Source organism: Oncorhynchus clarkii, chromosome 5, assembly GCF_045791955.1.
Source record: "Oncorhynchus clarkii lewisi isolate Uvic-CL-2024 chromosome 5, UVic_Ocla_1.0, whole genome shotgun sequence".
Classification (NCBI taxonomy): domain Eukaryota; kingdom Metazoa; phylum Chordata; class Actinopteri; order Salmoniformes; family Salmonidae; genus Oncorhynchus; species Oncorhynchus clarkii.
In genome coordinates, this window is record NC_092151.1 from 53,559,352 (window position 1) to 53,580,891 (window position 21,540).

General features: G+C 40.7%; 1 protein-coding gene across 5 annotated transcripts; it reads right to left on the bottom strand.

Moving 5' to 3' along the window:
- Window positions 1–2: 2 nt before the first annotated feature.
- On the bottom strand, window positions 3–19,905 carry LOC139408996 (guanylate kinase-like). 5 transcript variants are annotated; one of them, XM_071153593.1, is made up of 16 exons: window positions 19,803–19,905; window positions 17,570–17,685; window positions 17,070–17,111; window positions 16,765–16,861; window positions 16,330–16,468; window positions 14,143–14,227; window positions 13,935–14,020; window positions 13,774–13,817; window positions 13,561–13,676; window positions 13,130–13,171; window positions 6,419–6,496; window positions 5,235–5,331; window positions 4,944–5,082; window positions 4,425–4,509; window positions 4,208–4,293; window positions 3–1,569 (listed from the first exon to the last, which is right to left on the bottom strand). In XM_071153593.1, exons 2-16 carry the CDS (start codon window positions 17,679–17,681, stop codon window positions 1,534–1,536), a joined length of 1,284 nt encoding a protein of 427 aa, XP_071009694.1. In that variant the 5' UTR covers window positions 17,682–17,685; window positions 19,803–19,905; the 3' UTR covers window positions 3–1,533. The 5 variants fall into 5 exon arrangements, with proteins under 5 accessions (XP_071009694.1, XP_071009696.1, XP_071009697.1 ...); XM_071153592.1 differs by lacking the exon at window positions 3–1,569 and adding an exon at window positions 3,137–4,070; XM_071153595.1 differs by lacking the exon at window positions 6,419–6,496.
- Window positions 19,906–21,540: the final 1,635 nt, after the last annotated feature.

Genomic DNA, 21,540 nt, shown 5'->3' on the forward strand with positions numbered 1-21,540 from the left:
TTTTTATTCATCTAGCTCAGTTGCATGCAAAAACAGACACACCAAGACACACACGTTTTCCTTTCTGCTGGAAGGCTACAGCAAGTAACCTTGAGAGTTAAAATGACCACCTCGGGACTGACCTGTGACCTCTGAAAGCTGTCGGGTCCTTACCCAGCCAGTTACATGTTCATCCACAAATACACTCAACAACACACATCCCTCCCTTTTTTTGTGTAACATTTACTCAAGAACTTTATCATTGATTAAAACCAAGAGAGAAAATTAGACTACAGGATACAGAATGGTTTCTTACTATTGGACCAAAAACCGGTTTAGATTAAAAGACAGTGTAGTGTTTACCTCAAAGGTATTCCGCTAATGTGACATTTCACAGCTAAGACAGTTTTATAGTTGTACTACTTCTCGGGTTGTTTGTCCATGATATGTTGGATGGTCATCACACATGTTAAGTCAGGGGCATGTTAAGTATAATGTCGAACCTTGACAATGAAGGATTAGTGGAAGGTCTAGTGGCTTTGGCAGTAGTTTCTATTTGTCGACAGGAAGTAGACATTTACTAGCATCTACTGTATACTCGACACGTACTGTTGAAGTCAGAAGTTTACATACCTCAGCCAAATACATATAAACTCAGTTTTTCACAATTCCTGACATTTAATCCTAGTAAAAATTAGGATCAGCACTTTATTTTAAGAATGTGAAATGTCAGTATAATAGTAGAGATGATTATATATTGGAGCTTTTATTTCTTTCATCGCATTCCCAGTGGGTCAGAAGTTTACATACACTCAATTAGTATTTGGTAGCATTGCCTTTAAAAGACACAGTCAACTTAGTGCATGTAAACTTCTGACCCACTGGAATTGTGATACAGTGAGTTATAAGTGAAATAATCTGTCAGTAAACAATTGTTGGAAAAATGACTTCTGTCATGCACAAAGTAGATGTCCTAACCGACTTGCCAAAACTATAGTTTGTTAACAAGAAATGTGGGGAGTGGTTGAAAAACGAGTTTTAATGACTCCAACCTAAGTGTATGTAAACTTCCAACTTCAACTGTACCTATCAAATGTCCCATTCCCTTACCCATTTCTCATGTTCTATTGACTCTAAGAATGGAAGACAATCTTCTTGAGTCCTAGGCAGGTGTTGGAAGCAAAATTGTTTTTCAATTGTTTCGTTCTGAACAGAACCATTATTATAAAAATGTCAAATGTTAAATAACATTATTAACCGGTTTTCCGTTTTTTAAAATAACGGTTCTGTTCTGGAACAGAACCTTCGTTCTGATTCTGTTTCTCGAACCAGTTCCAACCCCTGGTCTTAGATGCATATTGTATGTTTCTCTGCAACGCTCAGAACAGTTCTTTATGTGGCTAAATCAGCTGATGTCTCAGGGGAGTGGATCTTATTGTGTTTCAGTGTTGATGCAGTATCATAGATGGTGTTGTTCATGCTGGAGTAAAAGTATTCATATCTCCCGTAAAGTACCAGGCAAGAGGAAGACTGGGACACTGTTACTGTAGCTCCTTATGACTTGATGACCTCCTGAACTTTTGTTATTTCCTGTTGAGGAGAGGAGTAGAATTATGAAAAAATGATGAGCATTAGGCCATACAAATGTAATTAAATGCTTAACCGATTACCCTCTTTACTTATCTCAAAAATAAAATAAACATCTGAAAAATGTAAAAATTGTACAGGAAAAATTGCAAGATTATAGCAAAAATAATGTCCTCAATCTTTCAGTAAAGAGATACACAACTTCCTCTCAGATTATGGCTGAACTATGCCTCTTTTAGCCTCACCAAGAGGCTTGATTGGGTCGATAAGTGTTGGGCTAAGGTCGCTATAGTATTTTTTTTTTTAAAGGCACACTTGCTTTTTCCATTCGCTTTTTGCCTCAATTTTCAAAAAACATCATCTGTGAAACATTTAATAAAATCTGTATGGCCTTAGGAAGGAAAAGGCACAACTCTCGCACACAATTGCCAACTTGGGTAACACATCATTTAAGATGCCCCTATAAATGTGTAACTACAAAGCAATAACTGTAGAAAAAAACATTGTAGTTACATACGACGTGTGATGTAATAACATAGTAAGAGTTTATCAGTATAGGTTATTACACAACTGGAACACAGACTGTCATTTACCTGTTGAAGTTAAATCCACATATGTTGTGTAATCACCCGTGTTCTATTTTATGTTATTACACATTTCTTTGTTCCAGTGTGTAACTAATATGGTTTGTAGTTACACTTTTGGAAGTCTCCTGTGTATTACCGTGTTATGAACTCCAATCCAAACGGCTAACATTGCTACATGTAACTACAAAGGGCCAGTAAAAACTAAATCACCAGGTAGTCTCAGGGGTTGACATGGTCTTGATATGTGGATCTTAGTAGACTATGACCTGGTAACAACACTTGTAACAAGGCATACCCTGCCATTAACTAAAGATTGTTTTCAGTAAAAAGTATATTGCCACGCTACATAAACCAGGTATATTGAATCAAATGCAGTGGCGAACCGTGACTATTGGACCTTCAGTGGGGGTCACAGCGGTCTAAGGCACTGCAACTCAGTGCTATTGGAGTCACTACAGACTCTGGTTCGATTCCAGGATGTATCACAACCGGCTGTGATTGGGAGTCCCATAGGGCGGCACACAAAAATAAGAATTTGTTCTTAACCGACTTTCCTAGTTAAATAGAGATGTAATTAATTAATTAACATGCGGTCTAGTGCCTGAGGGCCTCGCCAATGGCTGATTTAGCTAGCTAGATTTGTCTCCCCAGAAACCACCAAAGAAAAATTCAGACTGGACCTTTTTTTCTCTTCCGTGTTTAACCCTTCCCTTTCCAACACAAACTGAAGATGTGAAATCAGAATATAATTTAAATGATAGAAAAAAATATTAAATCTTAAATGTACATTTTTAAAAAGAACACATCATTTTACACATCCTTGGACCTTTTCTGAAGGCTTTTTCTCACGGATCCCCACTGATCAAATGTTACGGTTAGAAGAATGTTGTCACAAAGGTTGCACATGTATTTACAATGTGCTTACCCAAGAGCAAGCAACTTAAGGTAGAGTGAAGTAACCTTTTTGAATTACTATATAGTTACAAAGTCTCTTTGTAATAGGCCTATGAAAGTATTTTGCCTTGTGATCTCATGTGGCAGGCCAAAGGATTCCATCCATGCAAAACCTGCCAAATAGAAGATCCTGTATACGTTGTATTTTCAACCAGCAGCTACCGGGACATAACACTGATCACATTTTTTTCCCCCACTTTTTACAGTGTTAGTTTCATCAGCTGTGCAAAATGATACAAAACACAGGCAAAAAAACAGAAGTTTGACTGCACTGGGCCTTTAATGGATTTAATAAAGATTCATATTCAAAATCAATCTCATTTAATACAATGCTGTAGACGAGTAGCTAGGCCTGTAGCTACATTACATGGTCAAAAACAAACATTGTAAACAATTTGAATTGGTTTTATGCCATGAACGTTAAAAAGTTATCATTAGGAGATAGTGGCCAGGTTAACAAAATCAAAGCATGTCTTACCTTCTCCAAAAACGGTAACTACATATTAAGTTGCTTGCTCTTGGGTAAATACATTGTAAATACATGTATATCCTTTATAACAACATTGCAATTACAAAGTTGGTTGTCAAATGTTGTGATGTAGTACAAAGTAATCAAAAGGGTTATGCCTAATGTCGCCTCATTTACCCATTTGGGGTTGGAGTTCTTGACATGGTAATACACAGGTGACTTCCAAAAGTATAATTACAAAACATATTAGTTGCATACTGGATCAAGGACGTTGTGTAATAAAATAACAACATAAAATAGATTATGAGTCACTACACATGTGGAATTACCTTCATTCAGCGAGTGGATTTTTATGGAATTACCTTCAGCGAGTGCATTTTGTAATTACAAAGTCCTTGTTCCAATTGTGTAATTACCAATAAACACTATTAAAATGAAATTAAATAGCAGGTTTGGCCTTGAAAGGCCTTCATCAGAATCACATCCGACATTTCCTGTTGAGACAGATATGAGAATATAAAGTGTGTTTACAGAACCTCAGTACAAAAATGATTCTTGTCCAACCTGGACATCGAGTCATCAACAACTCCTCCATCTACTCTTTAGACAATCATCCACTTTTCAGACTCACCTCCTTAAGAACACTTTGCAACTTCTCATAGGCCTCATCCAAGTCGCTGTTGACAATGACAATGTCAAACAATCCAGGCTCGTTGCCTAAAATAGTGAAGAAACAATTATGGAAACACTACTCAAATCATGCAATATACTATCCTTAGTTCAATTCCCATCCCTCAAGCATGTGTCGTCTTAAAACCAGTTAACACAGGATAGTATGGGGGACCTACACTCCTCCATGTCAGTCCGGGCTTCTTCCAGGCGGCTCTGTATTTTCTCCTCTGTCTCCGTCGCTCTACCCCTCAGACGTTCTTCCTGTCCATATCAATGATCCCCAAAAACATTGAGAGTTTATACAGTAGCAGAGAGGTAGGCAACTAGATTCAGACGCGGGCTGATTCCATTCTGAGCGAATGGTCAGCGGGCCAGAACATAATCATTTGTACACTACAAACAGACCACAAATAAGCTCAAAGGTATTATGTTGTTCACAATAACATAATTTCATAATCACATATTTTTAAATGTATTCCTAGGAATACTAGGGAACAGGATTCATGAATGACTTATTATTTTGTTGAATTCCTAGTGATTTAACAGTCTTCTTGGTCCAACAACATCTGTTTTCTTATTTTTTTACTTAAAACTTTGGGGGGCCAAATAAAAATCGCTTAGGGGTCAAATTTGTCGCCTTTTGCGGACCCCTGCTGTGGAAGAACCCTGTGGAATGTATGGTTGTGGACTCTTACCAGGACCTCAATAGAGGGGGGCTGGATAGAGATGTAGATTGGGTCCAGGTTAGTCTCCTTGATGTGCCTCACTCCTGCGATATCCACGTCCAAGATACAAATGAGGCCCTTGGCCCTCACGTCCTGTACAGCACTCTTACTGTGGAGAAAACAAATAAAATAGCTACGTTTCTTCATTGCATCCACGATTCCACTGAACAAACTAGAAATTATATATCTTTCCACAACTATCACTGATTCATACTATAAGACATTTTGGTGCCAACAGAAAGTTCCGAAAATATACTCTACCTTGTTCCGTACAGGTTGCCCGAAAACTCATCAGTCTCAATGAATTCTCCCTTGTCAATATCCTCCTGCATAGCCTCCCTGTTTGTGAAGTGGTAATCTTGAAAAGGACAGGAGAAAAGAAGACGAGGTTAGTCATCAGTCAGCCTGGATGGAGTTCTCTCAAAACAACTGTGGGTAAGTTCACAGGGTACAATACATTTATATTGATTAGTAATCAGGCACTAGAAAATGTGTTATAGAAAGAATGCAAGAACAAGTATGGGTAGACAGGGAAATTAGCATTCACATCACTACACATTACTGTGTCCCTACCATTGCGATTAACTTATTCCTCCACAACATCACACTGGATCTAACACAGTGGGGTGAACTCTGTAGGTAACACAGGACAACCTTGTCACGATCACATTTACAGGGACAACAACACTCATATGGAACCTAGAGCCACTGACATCAACACATACACATATAGCATCACAACATTACAGGTTTGTTCAGAATGAATCCCAGCACATTACAATGTGTCCAGGTAAAAGGTAGATGGATAGAGGATTTCAATGGATGAAGGTGAAAATGATTTAAATGATTCATAAAAAATAGACAATGAACGTATATGGGGGGGAAGTAAACTATCACAGACTGATTCCAACAAGCTCACTGTCATGGTGGTGCAGTTTCTGTGTCATTTTTCGTAAGAAAACACAAAGGTATATTGATCAAAGAAATATAAATAATATCAAGGATATTTGCCTTTACAACAGGACCAGACCTTACTAGCAGCTATGATCCATACTATAAATTGATATTACTGAACTGGAGCTATATTAAACAAACGGCTATACTATGAAGCCTATCAAAATCAAAATGTTGCAATGCTAATGATGGGTACAAAACAGACATTTTATGGGTGTGAAGACTTCTCTCTTTGGGTCTGGAGAGGGGATCCACTACTGAGGAATTACAGGGGGCTAATTTCAAATGCTTTTTACTCCAAAGTGCACACTGGCATTTGTATTCCTTTGAATAATAGACAAAGTACTTTCCATGACTATTAAGCCCTTGGTGTTTGGTCACTCTGTACTTGAAATATGAAAGTAACCCCCATCACTCTCTCTTGGTAATGTTTTTATGAATCACATTTAGGTGTGGTTCAATAGAAGCCTAAATTAGGAGGATAGCTACACCTGCAGATGAAACAGAAGATAGGACGTCTGCTACGGGCAGTAACATAGCCCCCAGAAGCATAGGCAGACCGAACAGGCCTACGGAGAAAAAAAAAAGGCATAAACAAAGATGTATATCCCTGCATCTTACAGGGGGATACTTGGGAGAGCCATTGGTGCAGTTCGCTTGGGAGTAAGAAGCATTGGAGCTTCAGTGTCAATAGTAGAGTGGGAGAAGAGGTGGTGGGTAGGCACAAAAAGGGCAAAAAGGGTGTTGAAAGAGTGGAAGAGTCCATTTTTTATATTTTTTTATTTAACCTTTTATTTAACTTGGCAAGTCAGTTAAGAACAAATTCTTATTTTACATTGACGGCCTACCCCGGACAAACCCTCCCCTAACCCGGACGGCGCTGGGCCAATTGTGCACCGCCCTATGGGACTCCCGAAAAACCTGGAAGTAGTAGGTTTAAGATTTTTTTCATATATATATATATACAGTACCAGTCAAAAGTTTGGACACACCTACTCATTCAAGGGTTTTTCTTTATTTTTACTATTTTATACATTGTAGAAGACATCAAAACTATGAAATAACACACTGAATCATGTAGTAAGAAAAAAAGTGTTCAAAAGATTGCCACCCTTTGCCTTGATGACAACTTTGCACACCTGGCATTCTTGCATCCAGCTTCATGAGATATTCACCTGCGAAGACAGATTTAGGTATGGACGACATGAGCAGCTGCCCAGGGCGACATCTTGTCAAGGTGCGGCACAGGGCGTCCGCACAAAAAACAAATCGGAATGGGGACATTTGTGCGATAAAAATTTGAGCTGGTATACAGAAGATAGCCCTATTTGGTAAAAGCCAAGCAAAGAACAGCTGAAAAAAGCAAAGAGAAACGAGACAGTCAATGCGGAAAATGTCAAGAACTTTGAAAGTTTCTTCAAGTGCAGTCACAAAAACCATCAAGCTCTCATGAGGACCGCTACAGGAAAAGAGTTTCCTCTGCTGCAGAGTATAAGTTCATTAGAGTTACCAGCCTCAGAAATTGCAGACCAAATAAATGCTTCAGAGTTCAAGTGACAGTGTCTGTCACTCAACATCAACTGTTCTGAGGAGACTGCGTGAATCAGGCCCCTCTTTTACGTTGCTTCTACTCTGTGTGTTATCTCTGCATAGTCACTATAACTCTACCTACATGTACATATTACCTAAATTACCTTGACTAACCGGTGCCCCCACACGCGGACACCAACGTCTTGCTGCCAGACAAGCCTAACACGTTATTTTCCTGCTTTGAGGATAACACAGCATCACCGACGAGGCCAACAACCGAGAACTGTGGGCTCTCCTTCTCTGTGGCCGACATAAGTAAGACATGTCTGGGCCTCGCAAGACTGCAGGCCCAGACGGCATCTCTAGCTGCCTCCTCAGAGCATGTGCAGACCAGCTGGCTGGTGTGTTTACGGACATATTCAGTCTCTCCTTATCCCAGTCTGCTGTCCCCACATGCTTCAAGATGGCCACCATTGTTCCTGTACCCAAGAATGCAAAGGTACTGTAACTGAAGTAAATGACGTAGCACTCACTTCTCTAATCATGAAGTGCTTTGAGAGACTAGTCAAGGATCAGATCACCTCCAACTTACCGGTCACCCTAGACTCACATCAATTTGTTTTCCGCCCTAATTGGTTCACAGATGATACAATCGCCATCACACTGCACACTGCCCTATCCCATCTGGACAAGAGGAATACCTATGTATGAATGCTGTTCAATTACTATAGCTCAGAATTCAACCCCATAGTAACCTTATAAGCTAATCATTAAGCTTGAGGCCCCACCAATCTTAGTCATTGGTGCTTCCTGCTTTAGTTTTTGCTTGTAAGCAGGAATCAGGAGGATAGAATTATGGTCAGATTTGCCAAATGGATGGCGAGGGAGAGCTTTGTACACATCTCTGTTTGTGGAGTAAAGGTGGTCTAGATTTGTTTTCCCTCTGGTTGCACATTTAACATGCTGGTAGAAATTGGGTCAAACATATTTGAGTTTCCCTGCATTAAAGTCCCTGGCCACTAGTAGTGCCGCCTCTGGATGAGCATTTTCCTGTTTGCTTATGGCCTTATACAGCTCATTGAGTGCGGTCTTAGTGCCAGCATCGGTTTGTGGTGGTATATAGACAGCCATGAAAAATATAGATAAACTCTCTTGGTAAATAGTGTGGTCTACAGCTTATCGTGAGATACTCTACCATAGGCGAGCAAAACCTCAAGACTTCCTTAGATTTCATGCACCAGCTGTTGTTTACAAATATACATAGACCGTCACCCCTTGTCTTACCAGAGGCTGCTGTTCTATCCTGCTGAAAAACCTTAAAACCCCGCCAGCTGTATGTTATTCATTTCGTTGTTCAGCCACGACGAAACATACGTTTTACAGATTTTGATGTCCCTTTGGTAGGATATACATGATTGTAGTTAGTCTATTTTATTGTCGATTGATTATACATTGGCTAATAGGACCGATGGTAAAAGGTAACAGCGACAGCTCCTTACAAGGCACCCGGACCTTCGTCCTCGATACCTCTGATTCTTTCTCCTGCGAATGACGGGGATGAGGGCCTTGTCGGGCGTCTGAAGTAAATCCTTCCCATCTGACTCATTGAATAAAAACTATTCCTCCAGTACAGGGTGAGTAATATCCTGATGTCTTGACAATCTTTTCGGTCATAAGACACGGTGGCAGAAACATTACGTACAAAATAAGTTGCAAATAATGCAAAAAAACATACAAAATAGCACAATTGGTTACGGGAGCGTAAAACGGCAGCCATCTCCTTCGGCGCCATTCTTCTGAATCAGATGACCTGGCCTCCACAATCACCTAACCTCAACCCAATTAAGATGGTTTTGGGATGAGTTCGACCGCAGTGTGAAGGAGAAGCAGCCAATAAGTGCTCAGGATATGCGGGAACTCCTTCAAGTCTGTTGGAAAAGCATTCCTCATAAAGCTGGTTGAGAGAATTCCAAGAGTGTGCAAGGCTGTCATCAAGGCAAATGGTGGCTACTTTGAAGAATCTAAAATATATTTTGATTTGTTTAACACTTTTTGGTTACTGAAAGATTCCATAGGTGTTATTTCATAGTTTTGATGTATTCACTATTGTTCTACAATGTATAAAATAGTAGAAATAAAGAAAAACCCTTGAATGAGTAGGTGTGTCCAAATGTTTGACGGGTACTGTATATATTTGACAGTTTGTGGGCAATTTGATATGATAGTTGTTGACAATTAGGCTAAATGTCTTATAAATGTCCTGTGAATATAAAATGATAAAAAATGACTCAAGAGCCATAAGAGTCTAGTAATATATCTCTGATATAAACTCAGCAAAAAAGGACCCTGTCTTTCAAAGATAATTCATAAAAATCCAAATAACTTCACAGATCTTCATTGTAAAGGGTTTAAAATACTGTTTCCCTTGCTTGTTCAAAGAACCATAAACAATTAATGAACATGCACCAGTGGAACGGTCGTTAAGACACTAACAGCTTACAGACAGTAGGCAATTAAGGTCACAGTTATGAAAACTTAGGACACTAAAGAGGCCTTTCTACTGACCTTGAAAACACCAAAAGAAGATGCCCAGGATCCCTGCTCAGCTGCGTGAACGTGCTTTAGGCATGCTGCATGGCGGCATGAGGACTGCAGATGTGGCCAGAGCAATAAATTGCAATGTCCGTACTGTGAGACGCCTAAGACAGCGCTACAGGGAGACAGGACGGGCAGCTGATTGTCCTCGCAGTGGCATACCACGTGTAACAAGACCTGCACAGGATCGGTACATCCGAACATCACATCAGCAGGACAGGTACAGAATGGCAACAACAACTGCCCGAGTTACACCAGGAAAGCACAATCCCTCCATCAGTGCTCAGACTGTCCGCAATAGGCTGAGAGAGGCTGGACTGGGGGCTTGTAGGCCTGTTGTAAGGCAGGTCCTCACCAGACATGAGGCTCATCCTGACACGACCCTCCAGCATGACAATGCACCAGCCATACTGCTCGTACTGTGTGTGATTTCCTGCAAGACAGGATTGTCAGTGTTCTGCCATGGCCAGCGCAGAGCCCGGATCTCAATCCCATTGAGCACGTCTGGGACCTGTTAGATCGTAGGGTGAGGGCTTGGGCCATTCCCCCTAGAAATGTCCGGGAACTTGCAGGTGCCTTGGTGGAAGAGTGGGGTAACATCTCACAGCAAGAACTGGCAAATCTGGTGCAGTCCATAAGGAGGAGATTGCAGTACTTAATGCAGCTGGTGGCCACACCAGATACTGACTGTTACTTTTGAATTTGACTCCCCCACCCCACCCCCCACACACACACACACTTTGTTCAGGGACACATTATTCCATTTCTGTTAGTCACATGTCTGTGGAACTTGTTCAGTTTATGTCTCAGTTGTTGAATCTTATTTTCATACAAATATTTACACATGTTATGTTTGCTGAAAATAAACGCAATTGACAGTGAGAGGACATTTCTTTTTTGCTGAGTTTATGTCATTCTACTGTACATTCACTTTAATATTGTTTTCTGTTTTTAGTTATACTTATGTATGATGGAAAACATCACTTTTGGCTTTTATTTTTTTAATTTTACCCCCTTTTCTCCCCAATTTCGTGGTATCCAATTGTTAGTAGTTACTATCTTGTCTCATCACTACAACTCCCGTACGGGCTCGGGAGAGAAGAAGGTCAAAAGCCATGCGTCCTCCGAAACACAACCCAACCAAGCTGTACTGCTTCTTAACACAGCCAGCTGTACCAATGTGTTAGAGAAAACACCGTGCACCTGGTTAGCACCCAGCCCACCACAGGAGTCGCTAGTGCGTGATGAGACAAGGATATCCCTACCGGCCAAACCCTCCCTAACCCGGACAACGCTAGGCCAATTGTGCATCGCCCCATGGACTTCCCGGTCGCGGCCGGCTGCGACAGAGCCTAGGCTCAAACCCAGAGTCTCTCGTGGCACAGCAAGCACTGCGATGCAGTGCCCTAGACCCCTGCGCCACCCAGGAGGCCACTTTTGGCTTTTCAGCGAGCTGTCTGAACATTAATAGTCTATGCAGAAATATAACAATTGTGTGCAGATACAGAGCCTTCAGAAAGTATTCAACCCCTTGGATTTTTTGTTGTTGTGAAACAGCCTGGATTGAAAATTACATTGATATTTTGTATCACTGGACTACACACAATACCCCATAATGTCAAAGTGGAATTATATGTTTTAAATATTTTAACAAATTAATGAAAAATGAAAAGCTGAAATGTCTTGAGTCAATAGGTATTCAACTCTTTTGTTATGGCAAATTTGCTCAACAAGTCACAAGTTACTTTTGAATGACTACCTCATCTCTGTATCTTTAAGGTCCCTCAGTCTAGCAGTAAATTTCAAACACAGATTCAACCAGAAAGACCAGGGAGGTTTTCCAAGTCCTCACAAATTATGGCACCTATTTGCATATTTAAAAAAAACAGACATTGAATACCCTTTGAGCATGGTGAACTTATTAATTACACATTGGAATGTATCAATACACCCAGTCAATACAAAGATACAGGCGTCCTTCCTAACTAGTTGCCGGAGAGGAAGGAATCAGCTCAAGGATTTCACCATGAGGCCATTGGTGACTTTAAAACAGTTACAGAGTTTAATGGCTGTGGATGGATCAACAATGTTGCAGAGTGAAAAGAAGGAAGCCTGTACAGAATAAATATATTCCAAAACATGCTTTCTGTTTGCAATAATGCATTAAAGTAAAACTTTGGCAAAGAAGGAACTTTCCAACACAGCACATCACTGAGTACCACTCTTATATCATATTTTCAGGCATGGTGGTGGCTCCATCATGTCATGGTTATGCTTGTCATCAGCAAGGACTAGGGAGTTAAGGATAAGAAGAAACAGAATAGAGCTAAACACAGGCAAAATCAGAGAGGAAAACCTGGTTCAGTCCGCTTTCCAACAGACACTGCGACTCAAATTCACCTTTCAGCAGGACTATAATCTAAAACACAAGGCCAAATATACACTGGGATGCCTTACCAAGACAACGTTTAATGTTTTTGGGTGGCCTAGTTACAGTTTTGACTTAAATCTGCTTAAAAATGTATGGCAAGACTTGAAAATGGCTGTCTAACAATGATCAACAATGAACTTGACAATACTTTTTTAAAGAATAATGTGCAAATATTGCACAATCCAGGTGTGCAAAGTTCTTAGAGACTTATCCAGAAAGACTCACAGCTGTAATCGCTGCCAAAGGTGATTGAACCATCTATTGACTCAGGGGGGTTGAGTACTTATCAATATATAAAAAATTTTTATTTTTTTATTTTTTACAAATGTTAGAATTTTTCTTCCATTTTGACATTACAGGGTATTTCGTGTAGATTGTTGTCAGACAATTTTAATCCCACTTTGTAAAATGTGGAAAAAGTCAAGGGGTGTGAATACTTTCTGAAGGCACTGTAACTGCCACCACACTCAACATTCATGGCACTGCAACACACATTAAGTTTGAGGCCTGGCGTTCATACGGTAGGAAATTCTTACTAAAGATACAGTAGAAGGCCAGCACCATTCTTGGCCTGGAGAGCACCACCAATATCCTTCTGGGTTTACAGACATGATCTGTGTTTATGAGTAAGAGAATGATACTGTACCTTTGCCATCTACCTCTCCTGGACGTGGGTCCCTTGTTGTATCTGTAAGGACACATTTAGTGAGCATAAATGTAACACCCATCTTATTCTGTGAGCTTACATGTCATAAATGATACAGAATGATATCAATAACCTCAACCAATGATGAGCATTCAAAGATATGCCAGACAACCCTAACTGTATGCTGTTTATTTTGTGCTCAGTGGTCTTCCTCGTGATCCAGTCGATAGCCATCAAGAAGTGAAATGGTGACAGTGGATATCCCTGTCTCGCACCAATCAGTACAGCCATAACTAAACTGTTAAAAAATTGTTTGGATATGAGTGGTCTACAGAAATATCACACTCCAAGTACTATGACAAACGGCCTGTAGTTAGATAAGGCTTAGACAGTGGGGATAGATCCTACATGTTGGGTGACACAATACGTACGTGATACGCTGAAGCCGAAAACTCCCTTGTAGTCCTTCAGCAGCTTCTTCAGCAGAGTGCTCTTCCCTGCCCCTGAGGGGCCACTTATTACAACAGGCCTGGGTCCTGACATAATACTGACGCAAAGGGAGAGAGGGATTGAATACAATGAAAGATTTTGTTATAGGACATGTGTGGCTATGATATGCATAATAACAAAATTCTTCTTCTTACGAATTGCATCTTTCTTTCTTGGTTGACTGAACTTTAGTAATTTCCTGTAGAGACAAACATGTGAGAAAATTGTGTGAGACCACTACCGACTGACTCAAATTTAGAGAATTCTACTTTGTCCCTATTCTAAATGTAGACAGTCATCCTCTCTTCAGACTTACCTCAATAAGAACACTTTGCAACTTCTCATAAGCCTCCTCTAAGTCATCATTGACAATAAGCATGTCAAACACTCCAGGCTCGTTGCCTAAAATAGGAAAGTGATAGTCATAGCATGGAGTCATAGCATGGATTATTAGTGGTTCCATCCATATTTTCCAAAGATGTGCAGTACAACTATGTCTATATGGGACAGTAAGGGGGGCCTACTGAGCTCCATGTCAACCCGTGCTGCCTCCAGACGCTTCTGCAGACTCTCCTCTGTCTCCGTATTTCTGTCCCTCAGACGCTTTTCCTGTACACATCAATTGTCCCTAAAGCTATTACAATATCTACATTTCAAGAGTACATTCATACATTTCAAGAGACTCATGTCACTAGCTCAAGGATGACATTTCCAAGGGCTAGCATGTGTGATCCGTTTCATGATGTCGCACGTCACTACTTTGCATTTCAATGTTGTTGTTTTTTTTTATCAAAAGGCGTTTTGGGGCGGAAATACCTTCTTGAACATGTGAACTTTCATGTGCTTTAATAACAAACTTGTATGCCATTTGTAAATACTAATAAACATTTTCAATTACAAGCCTAGTTGGTTTAGCGACTGAAAAAGGAAGGAACCCTCCCACTTGCCATGATTGGTTCAAATAATGGATGGGTTGGTCATGCTGAGAGAGGAGTTCGGATTGGTTTGCCACTTCTGTCTATAACATGATCTGCTCAGTATGTGTAGTAGATCATCCTGGCTTTTTGAAAGACAATGTTAGCCATAGAGAACTGCAAAAGTGTGGCTACTCCTCTCAACAACATTGTTGCCCCGAATTTAGCAGACACTATCGACAAAGATCAGTGGGAAAAGGTTGTGATGGACTGACGTTACTTTCTGCACACAGTTGACTGGAGTGACTTTATTTAACTAGGCAAGTCAGTTAAGAACAAATTCTTATTTTCAATGACGGCCTAGGAACAGTGGGTTAACTGCCTGTTCAGGGGCAGAATGACAGATTTGTACCTTGTCAGCTCGGGGGTTTGAACTTGCAACCTTCCGGTTACTAGTCCAACGCTCTAACAACTAGGCTACCCTGCCGCCCCAACTAGGCTACCCTGCCGACTTTACACAATAACGGGCCAAACAAGCTATAGCTAGCTACAAACCAAATGGGTTAGGGTTAGGGTTAGGGTTCGCATTCATCCATATATACGGGTAAGAGTCTAGCTACATTTTCAGAATTTATACATTTCTACGTTCTTTATACGTTCTTGGTCAGAAAGTCGTTTTCATTGCAAGTTAAAGCGTACTAGCGAATGTTAGCTTGCTGACTCGTGTATGTTATGTGTAGTAATATTATTCGTATCTCAGAAATATGTTTGCATTGCTAGTTATAGCCTAATGTTAGCTAGCTAGCTAACATTGAACCTGGTTGGTTAGCTTTAGCTACCTGCAAATTCATACTCAAGCATTTCATGGGTGGTAGCTAGCTATGCCAATTGTTTGTATTGTAGCTATGGGTTGGGAATATAGTTCATTTATTAGCTAGCTAGCTAGCTACATGTCTGAACAAAAGACTTCACTTCGCAAGTGAATGATTACATGACCCATCAAGTTAGCCAGGCGTATCTGGGGGAGATTACAGCCATCGATTATATTTCATGAATATGTGTACATGTGTAGACAATAATGACCCATCCACTTAGCTAGATGTGGCTGGGGGATGATTATAGTATTTCCTTCACATGACCCATCAATTTAGACAAGTTTCTGGGTAAGCATAATCTAATAATAAGAAAATATTTATATTATATTTTTATCTGGACACTTTGAAAGTCAGGTTAGGATATAGGCCAAGGACTAGATAAAGTGTATTTTTACCTGGAGTTTTACCTTATTGTAGGCTACTACTTTCAACACTTTTAGTCTTGAAATCTTTGGTTATTTTCCTTAAAGAGATGGTTGGGGATAAGGTTTAAGAGGGTGTGAACGATGCTGAATAGGTGTAGACAAAGAAGAGCTGGCCGCTATTGTAGGTGTACCAAAACATTCAAGAGACATTTTCTCAAAAGTGGAGTTACAAGTTTATCAAATTTCAAAGCAGAATAATGTTCCCATTCTTCTTCATCTGCAGTGTATGATATACCATTTTGTAGCTCTGAGTCTCTACTTTTATCCAAAAATAGCAGTCCAAGCACAGAACATTGAGGAATGCCAAAATAGACAGTAGTACCCTTTGCGTTGTGTGATTGTGGACTTGTTGCAGAGTTTACAGTCGCTCAGCCATGATAGTCTGCGTTCCATTGTGACATTTAAGAGCCTCATTTGATATACTCCATGAGGCTCTTAAATGTTTCATAATGGGCCATGCTGACTATTGCGGCTCTGAACTCTGAATTGGGCATTACCAGGATCTCTATAGAGGGGGGCTGGATAGAGACATAGATAGGGTCCAGGTCAGTTTGCTTGATGTTCCTCACTCCCTGGATGTCCACATCCAGAATGCAGATGAGACCATTGGCCCGCACTTCATCTACAGAAGACTTGCTATGTAGAAAACAGGAAATACAAGTTATGTTTATTCATTGTTTCACAATTCCATTGAACAGCAGAAACAAGAACATATGCATCTTTCCACCTGGTTTTGCACAGTAGGTTTACAACACGGGGGCTTTTAAACAATACATATGGACAGCGTAAGAGTGACACCTCACACCAGTGACTATTCCTCACATGCTCCAGTATGACTAGGCTAGAGGATAGATTTCTGGAAAACCTGAGACGTCACCGGAATTTTGCAACTCATTTTGATGTCAACAGAAAGTTATCAAAATGTACTCTACCTTGTTCCATACAGGTTCCCGGAAAACTCTGCATTCTCAATGTACGTCCCATCGTCAATATCCTCCTGCATAGCCTCCCTGTTGGAGAAGTGGTAATCTTCAGATAGAGCGGAGAGGAAATGATGTCGTTAATTGCTGAAGCCAGCATTTAAGTTACAAAATCAGAAGTGAAAAGCAGAAGTTACAAAACCAAACTTGATTAAAAGCCTGGAGAGCATCACTGATATCCATCTGGGATTACTAACATGACTGAGATGGGTTTACAGACATGATCTGTGTTTATGAGTGAGAGGATGTTACTGTACCTTTGCCGTCTACCTCTCCTGGTCGTGGGCTCCTTGTTGTATCTGTAAGGACACATTCAATGAGCATTAATGATCAACATCCGTCGTCAACATCCAGTCATACCGAATGCCATCCACAACCTTAACCTTATGTGCATTCAAAGACATGCCAGACTACCCTAACTGTATGGCGGTTCTTTTGTTTTCAGTGGTCTTCCTTGCAGCCATCAAGAAGAGGAATGGAGATAGAGGACATCCCTGTGTCACACAGATCCGCACAACCATAACTAAACTGGACATGGATGGTATACGGGAATATCCCACCCCTAGTCCAATGACAAACAGCCTATGCTTGGATACAAATTGGGATACAATAACCCAGACCAAAGTCCTATGACAAACGTGGCCTAGAGGTAGAGAAGGCTGAGACAGTAAGGACAGATAGGGCCTACTGCTGTCCCACTTCCTTCCAGACAGGATATTGGGATAGGAGTCAAATGGCGGGTGAAGCACAAACGTACGTGACACGCTGAAGCCAAAGACTCCATCGTAATCCCTCAGCAGCATCTTCATAAGAGTGCTCTTCCCTGCCCCCGAGGGGCCGCTCAGAACAACAGGCCTGGGTCCTTCCATAACACTGCAGAGGGAGAGACGAAATACAATGAAAGATACAGTGAAAAAACAGTTTGTACTGTAAAATTATGTACATTTAGATTTTTTTTTTTACAAAACCAATGCATTTGCTACACAAATAATCTTAAACTAATTTAATGGAGCCACGCAATCCATTTTAGACACTTTGGGATAATTTTGGCATGAAATTAAAACATACTAACTTTTGGACAAAAATGCTTCAGTTAGTATTTGGTGGCACCAGCCAGGTAAACAAAACCAAAGCATGGATTGTTGGCTCTCTTTGTACAAAGACTGCTTATAGCGTAATCGAAGTCTGTGCACGGTTGTGTGACAATAGTGACCTTCTATGCAAAGTAGCGATAACTGGCGTAGCCTTTCACTATTCAGTAGCCCACCACTGTCTAGCCTGCCACTACCATGACCAGGAACAGATATACACAAACAATAATGGAATGAAGCACACTCGAGATTTATTCTGTAACCTTCAAAATGATTAAGTCAGGCCCTGACTAACTCCACTCATAGGAGCCAATCTGCGTAGAGTGCTTGGAAGCTAACCAGCTAGCGAGCCTATAGCTAAGCAGTTCTTCCTCTGGCCTTAGGCTCAGATGCTAACGTCTAATCCACTGATCCAGTGAATAAGCCACTATGATTTAATGGCTACGCCACAATCAGATATGGGGGGATGGGGGGGGGGGGGGCATGTGACTGCACATTAGGACCACACGACGAGTGTCAAGAGGTTTTAAAGGGTTAAACACAAAACCCCACAAAAACCTTAAGAGAAAATTGCAAAACCCCTGAGTGTTTAATCTAGCTAGGTGGTCATAATCACTACTTTCATTTAGATCATAGATGTGCAGCTATTCCAGTAACACAACTCTTCCACGAAACCAACATTAGGTTCCACAACAAATTAATCACATCAGCGATAGCCCAACTCAACATTATACAAATGGGTAGACATGTGATTTGATGGAGCAGGCTGGATGATAGGACCTTGTAAACGGGATTAGGCCAAGGCCCATATTCCACGGTCCACTCCAAAACAGATGCCATGCTCTCAAGGTGCGTTTAAAAAGGCCTTTTCGTTAAGTCAATCCAGGTCAATGAGGAAGATTGCATGGGAACGGGTCCAAATGGAACATCAGGTACAGAGCTGGGTCAACACCCTTACAGTGTATCTGCCAGAAGAAAGGCATATTGGTTTGTCTACTGTGACTCGGACAATAAGGATATTCCCATACACCGTGTTCAAATAGGTGCGTTTCAAGTCAGTCAGTAGTGGTGGCAAAACACTGGAGGTAATGTCTGAAGCTCTTCATCCTATTGGTGAAAGGATGTTCTTGCTGACTTTAGACTCAGTGGCTAATCAGCCCATCTGACCTATTTTGAGTCATGTTTGACTCCCTATATCAATGAGGTCGTGACCCTTCAAGGATATTTCCTGGGAAAACACACTCCAGGCTGTCAAACTCTTTACTTATTTAATTGGAGTGTGTACCAGACTTAACTCGAAGAGAGCCGTAGATCATTGAACCATCACAACCCAGATCCCTGTCTGCTGACCTTAGTTGGGAATTTCATGAAAACAACAGACCAGACTGGCCATAATTGAATAAATGAGCTAAGGGTCTATTGCCTAACCCCTTAAGATGACTCAACTTCACAAAGACAACATACCGTAGCTGTTACTGTTATTATATCTAATCATTGTATAACCTTTTCAAATATACGTTGTCAATAATTCAGGGGAATCCTACTAACGCGTACAGCTGAGATCTCCAAGCACGGCAACAAAAGAACATTCAAGGACTACATACTTGTGAATGATTTCCAAATGTCGATGTGGAGTCCATAAAAAGCAATTAGTTGTACAGTATGTAATTGCCAGGTTACATTGATTACTGAAGACAGACCTCAGTTTCAACTTGATGTACTGTATATTAGCTCTGTCCTACTGTATATTAGCTCTGTCCTACTGTATATTAGCTCTGTCCTACTGTATATTATCTCTGTCCTACTGTATATTAGCTCTGTCCTACTCTATATTAGCTCTGTCCTACTGTATATTAGCTCTGTCTTTCTTACATCTTTAAAGTTGCATGTTTGTCTTACCTTATCTCAGTGGCTGTACTGGGTGGCTGTAGAGAAGATGTCTCGGAGTGATTGAGACGGAGGAGAGAGCTCTACCTGGGTGTGTGTTTGTGAGTTGTTGGTAGGTGTGTGTCAGACTGATTGACATAGACAGCTTACTGACAGCCTCAATTACCACCTCCTCCCGTCAGCTCATCAGCCAATCGCATGCTGGCATGCTGGCCTTGTTTATCTGAGCCGTCCAAACAGGTAGCGCCTTAATTACTTCAAGTCATGTGACAGGACTGGCCCTGTTGGCTTCTCGGCTCCGTTTTTTTCTGATTTGTCACAATGTATCACTGGTCAATCAGGTTGTCGTCCTCAGCTCTTGGCTAACAAACCCTGTAAACTTCTTAATGAAGGAGGAAATGTGATTAAGGGGAACAAAAGGCCACACCATCATTCACTTTAGTATACACAGACAAAGTCGAGGGACATAGAGCTTGTTTGATCTAGTAGATTTGCAGTCTGTAAGTGAGAGGTGGCTGCCCTGGCATGGTTGGTGTTACATGCAACACTGGTCTCACATAGAGGATGGGTCCAGATTAGGGTTGGGGCGGTCTTGACATTTTGTCAGTCGGGTGATTGCCAAGCAAATAACTGCCGGTACATTTTGAAAAAGTATAATAAATCCATGTAATATAGCCTACACCTTCACAATAAATCCATGTAATATAGCCTACACCTTCACAATAAATCCATGTTATATAGCCTACACCTTCACAATAAATCCATGTAATATAGCCTACACCTTCACAATAAATCCATGTAATATAGCCTACGCCTTCACAATAAATCCATGTAATATAGCCTACACCTTCACAATAAATCCATGTAATATAGCCTACGCCTTCACAATAAATCCATGTAATATAGCCTACACCTTCACAATAAATCCATGTAATATAGCCTACACCTTCACAATAAATCCATGTAATATAGCCTACACCTTCACAATAAATCCATGTAATATAGCCTACACCTTCACAATAAATCCATGTAATATAGCCTACACCTTCACAATAAATCCATGTAATATAGCCTACACCTTCACAATAAATTAATGTAATATAGCCTACACCTTCACAATAAATCCATGTAATATAGCCTACGCCTTCACAATAAATCCATGTAATATAGCCTACACCTTCACAATAAATGAATGTAATATAGCCTACACCTTCACAATAAATCCATGTAATATAGCCTACGCCTTCACAATAAATCCATGTAATATAGCCTACACCTTCACAATAAATCCATGTAATATAGCCTACACCTTCACAATAAATCCATGTAATATAGCCTACACCTTCACAATAAATCCATGTAATATAGCCTACACCTTCACAATAAATCCATGTAATATAGCCTACACCTTCACAATAAATCCATGATAAAGAAACATGACATGAAGAAAATGTAGTCTATTTCAGAAGAACAGAATTGCACACTCTTGAGTTGTCTTTATGTTAGCCCTGGTCTGGCTATGCCATATTATCACAGCTCAGGCTAAGACCCAGATGCAGACACAGGAGGCGGATAGTACGAGTCTCAGAGTTTATTACAGTACAAGGCAGGAAATCAGTAGGTCAAGGCAGGCAAAGGGTCGTAATCCAAATCAGAGTCAGGCAGGTACAGGACGGCAGGCAGGGTCAGGACAGGCAGAAAGGTCAGAACTTGGATGACAAGAAGAAGCAAAAACTAGAGCACAGGAAAC

Coding starts and splice junctions, on each gene's coding strand:
- LOC139408996 (XM_071153592.1), bottom strand. CDS start 17,681: ATGGAAGGACCCAGGCCTGTTGTTCTGAGCGGCCCCTCGGGGGCAGGG. Junction 17,112..17,569: donor CTTTGGCTTCAGCGTGTCAC/GTACGTTTGTGC, acceptor GTGTCCTTACAG/ATACAACAAGGAGCCCACGA. Junction 16,862..17,069: donor AGGAGAGGTAGACGGCAAAG/GTACAGTAACAT, acceptor CTCTATCTGAAG/ATTACCACTTCTCCAACAGG.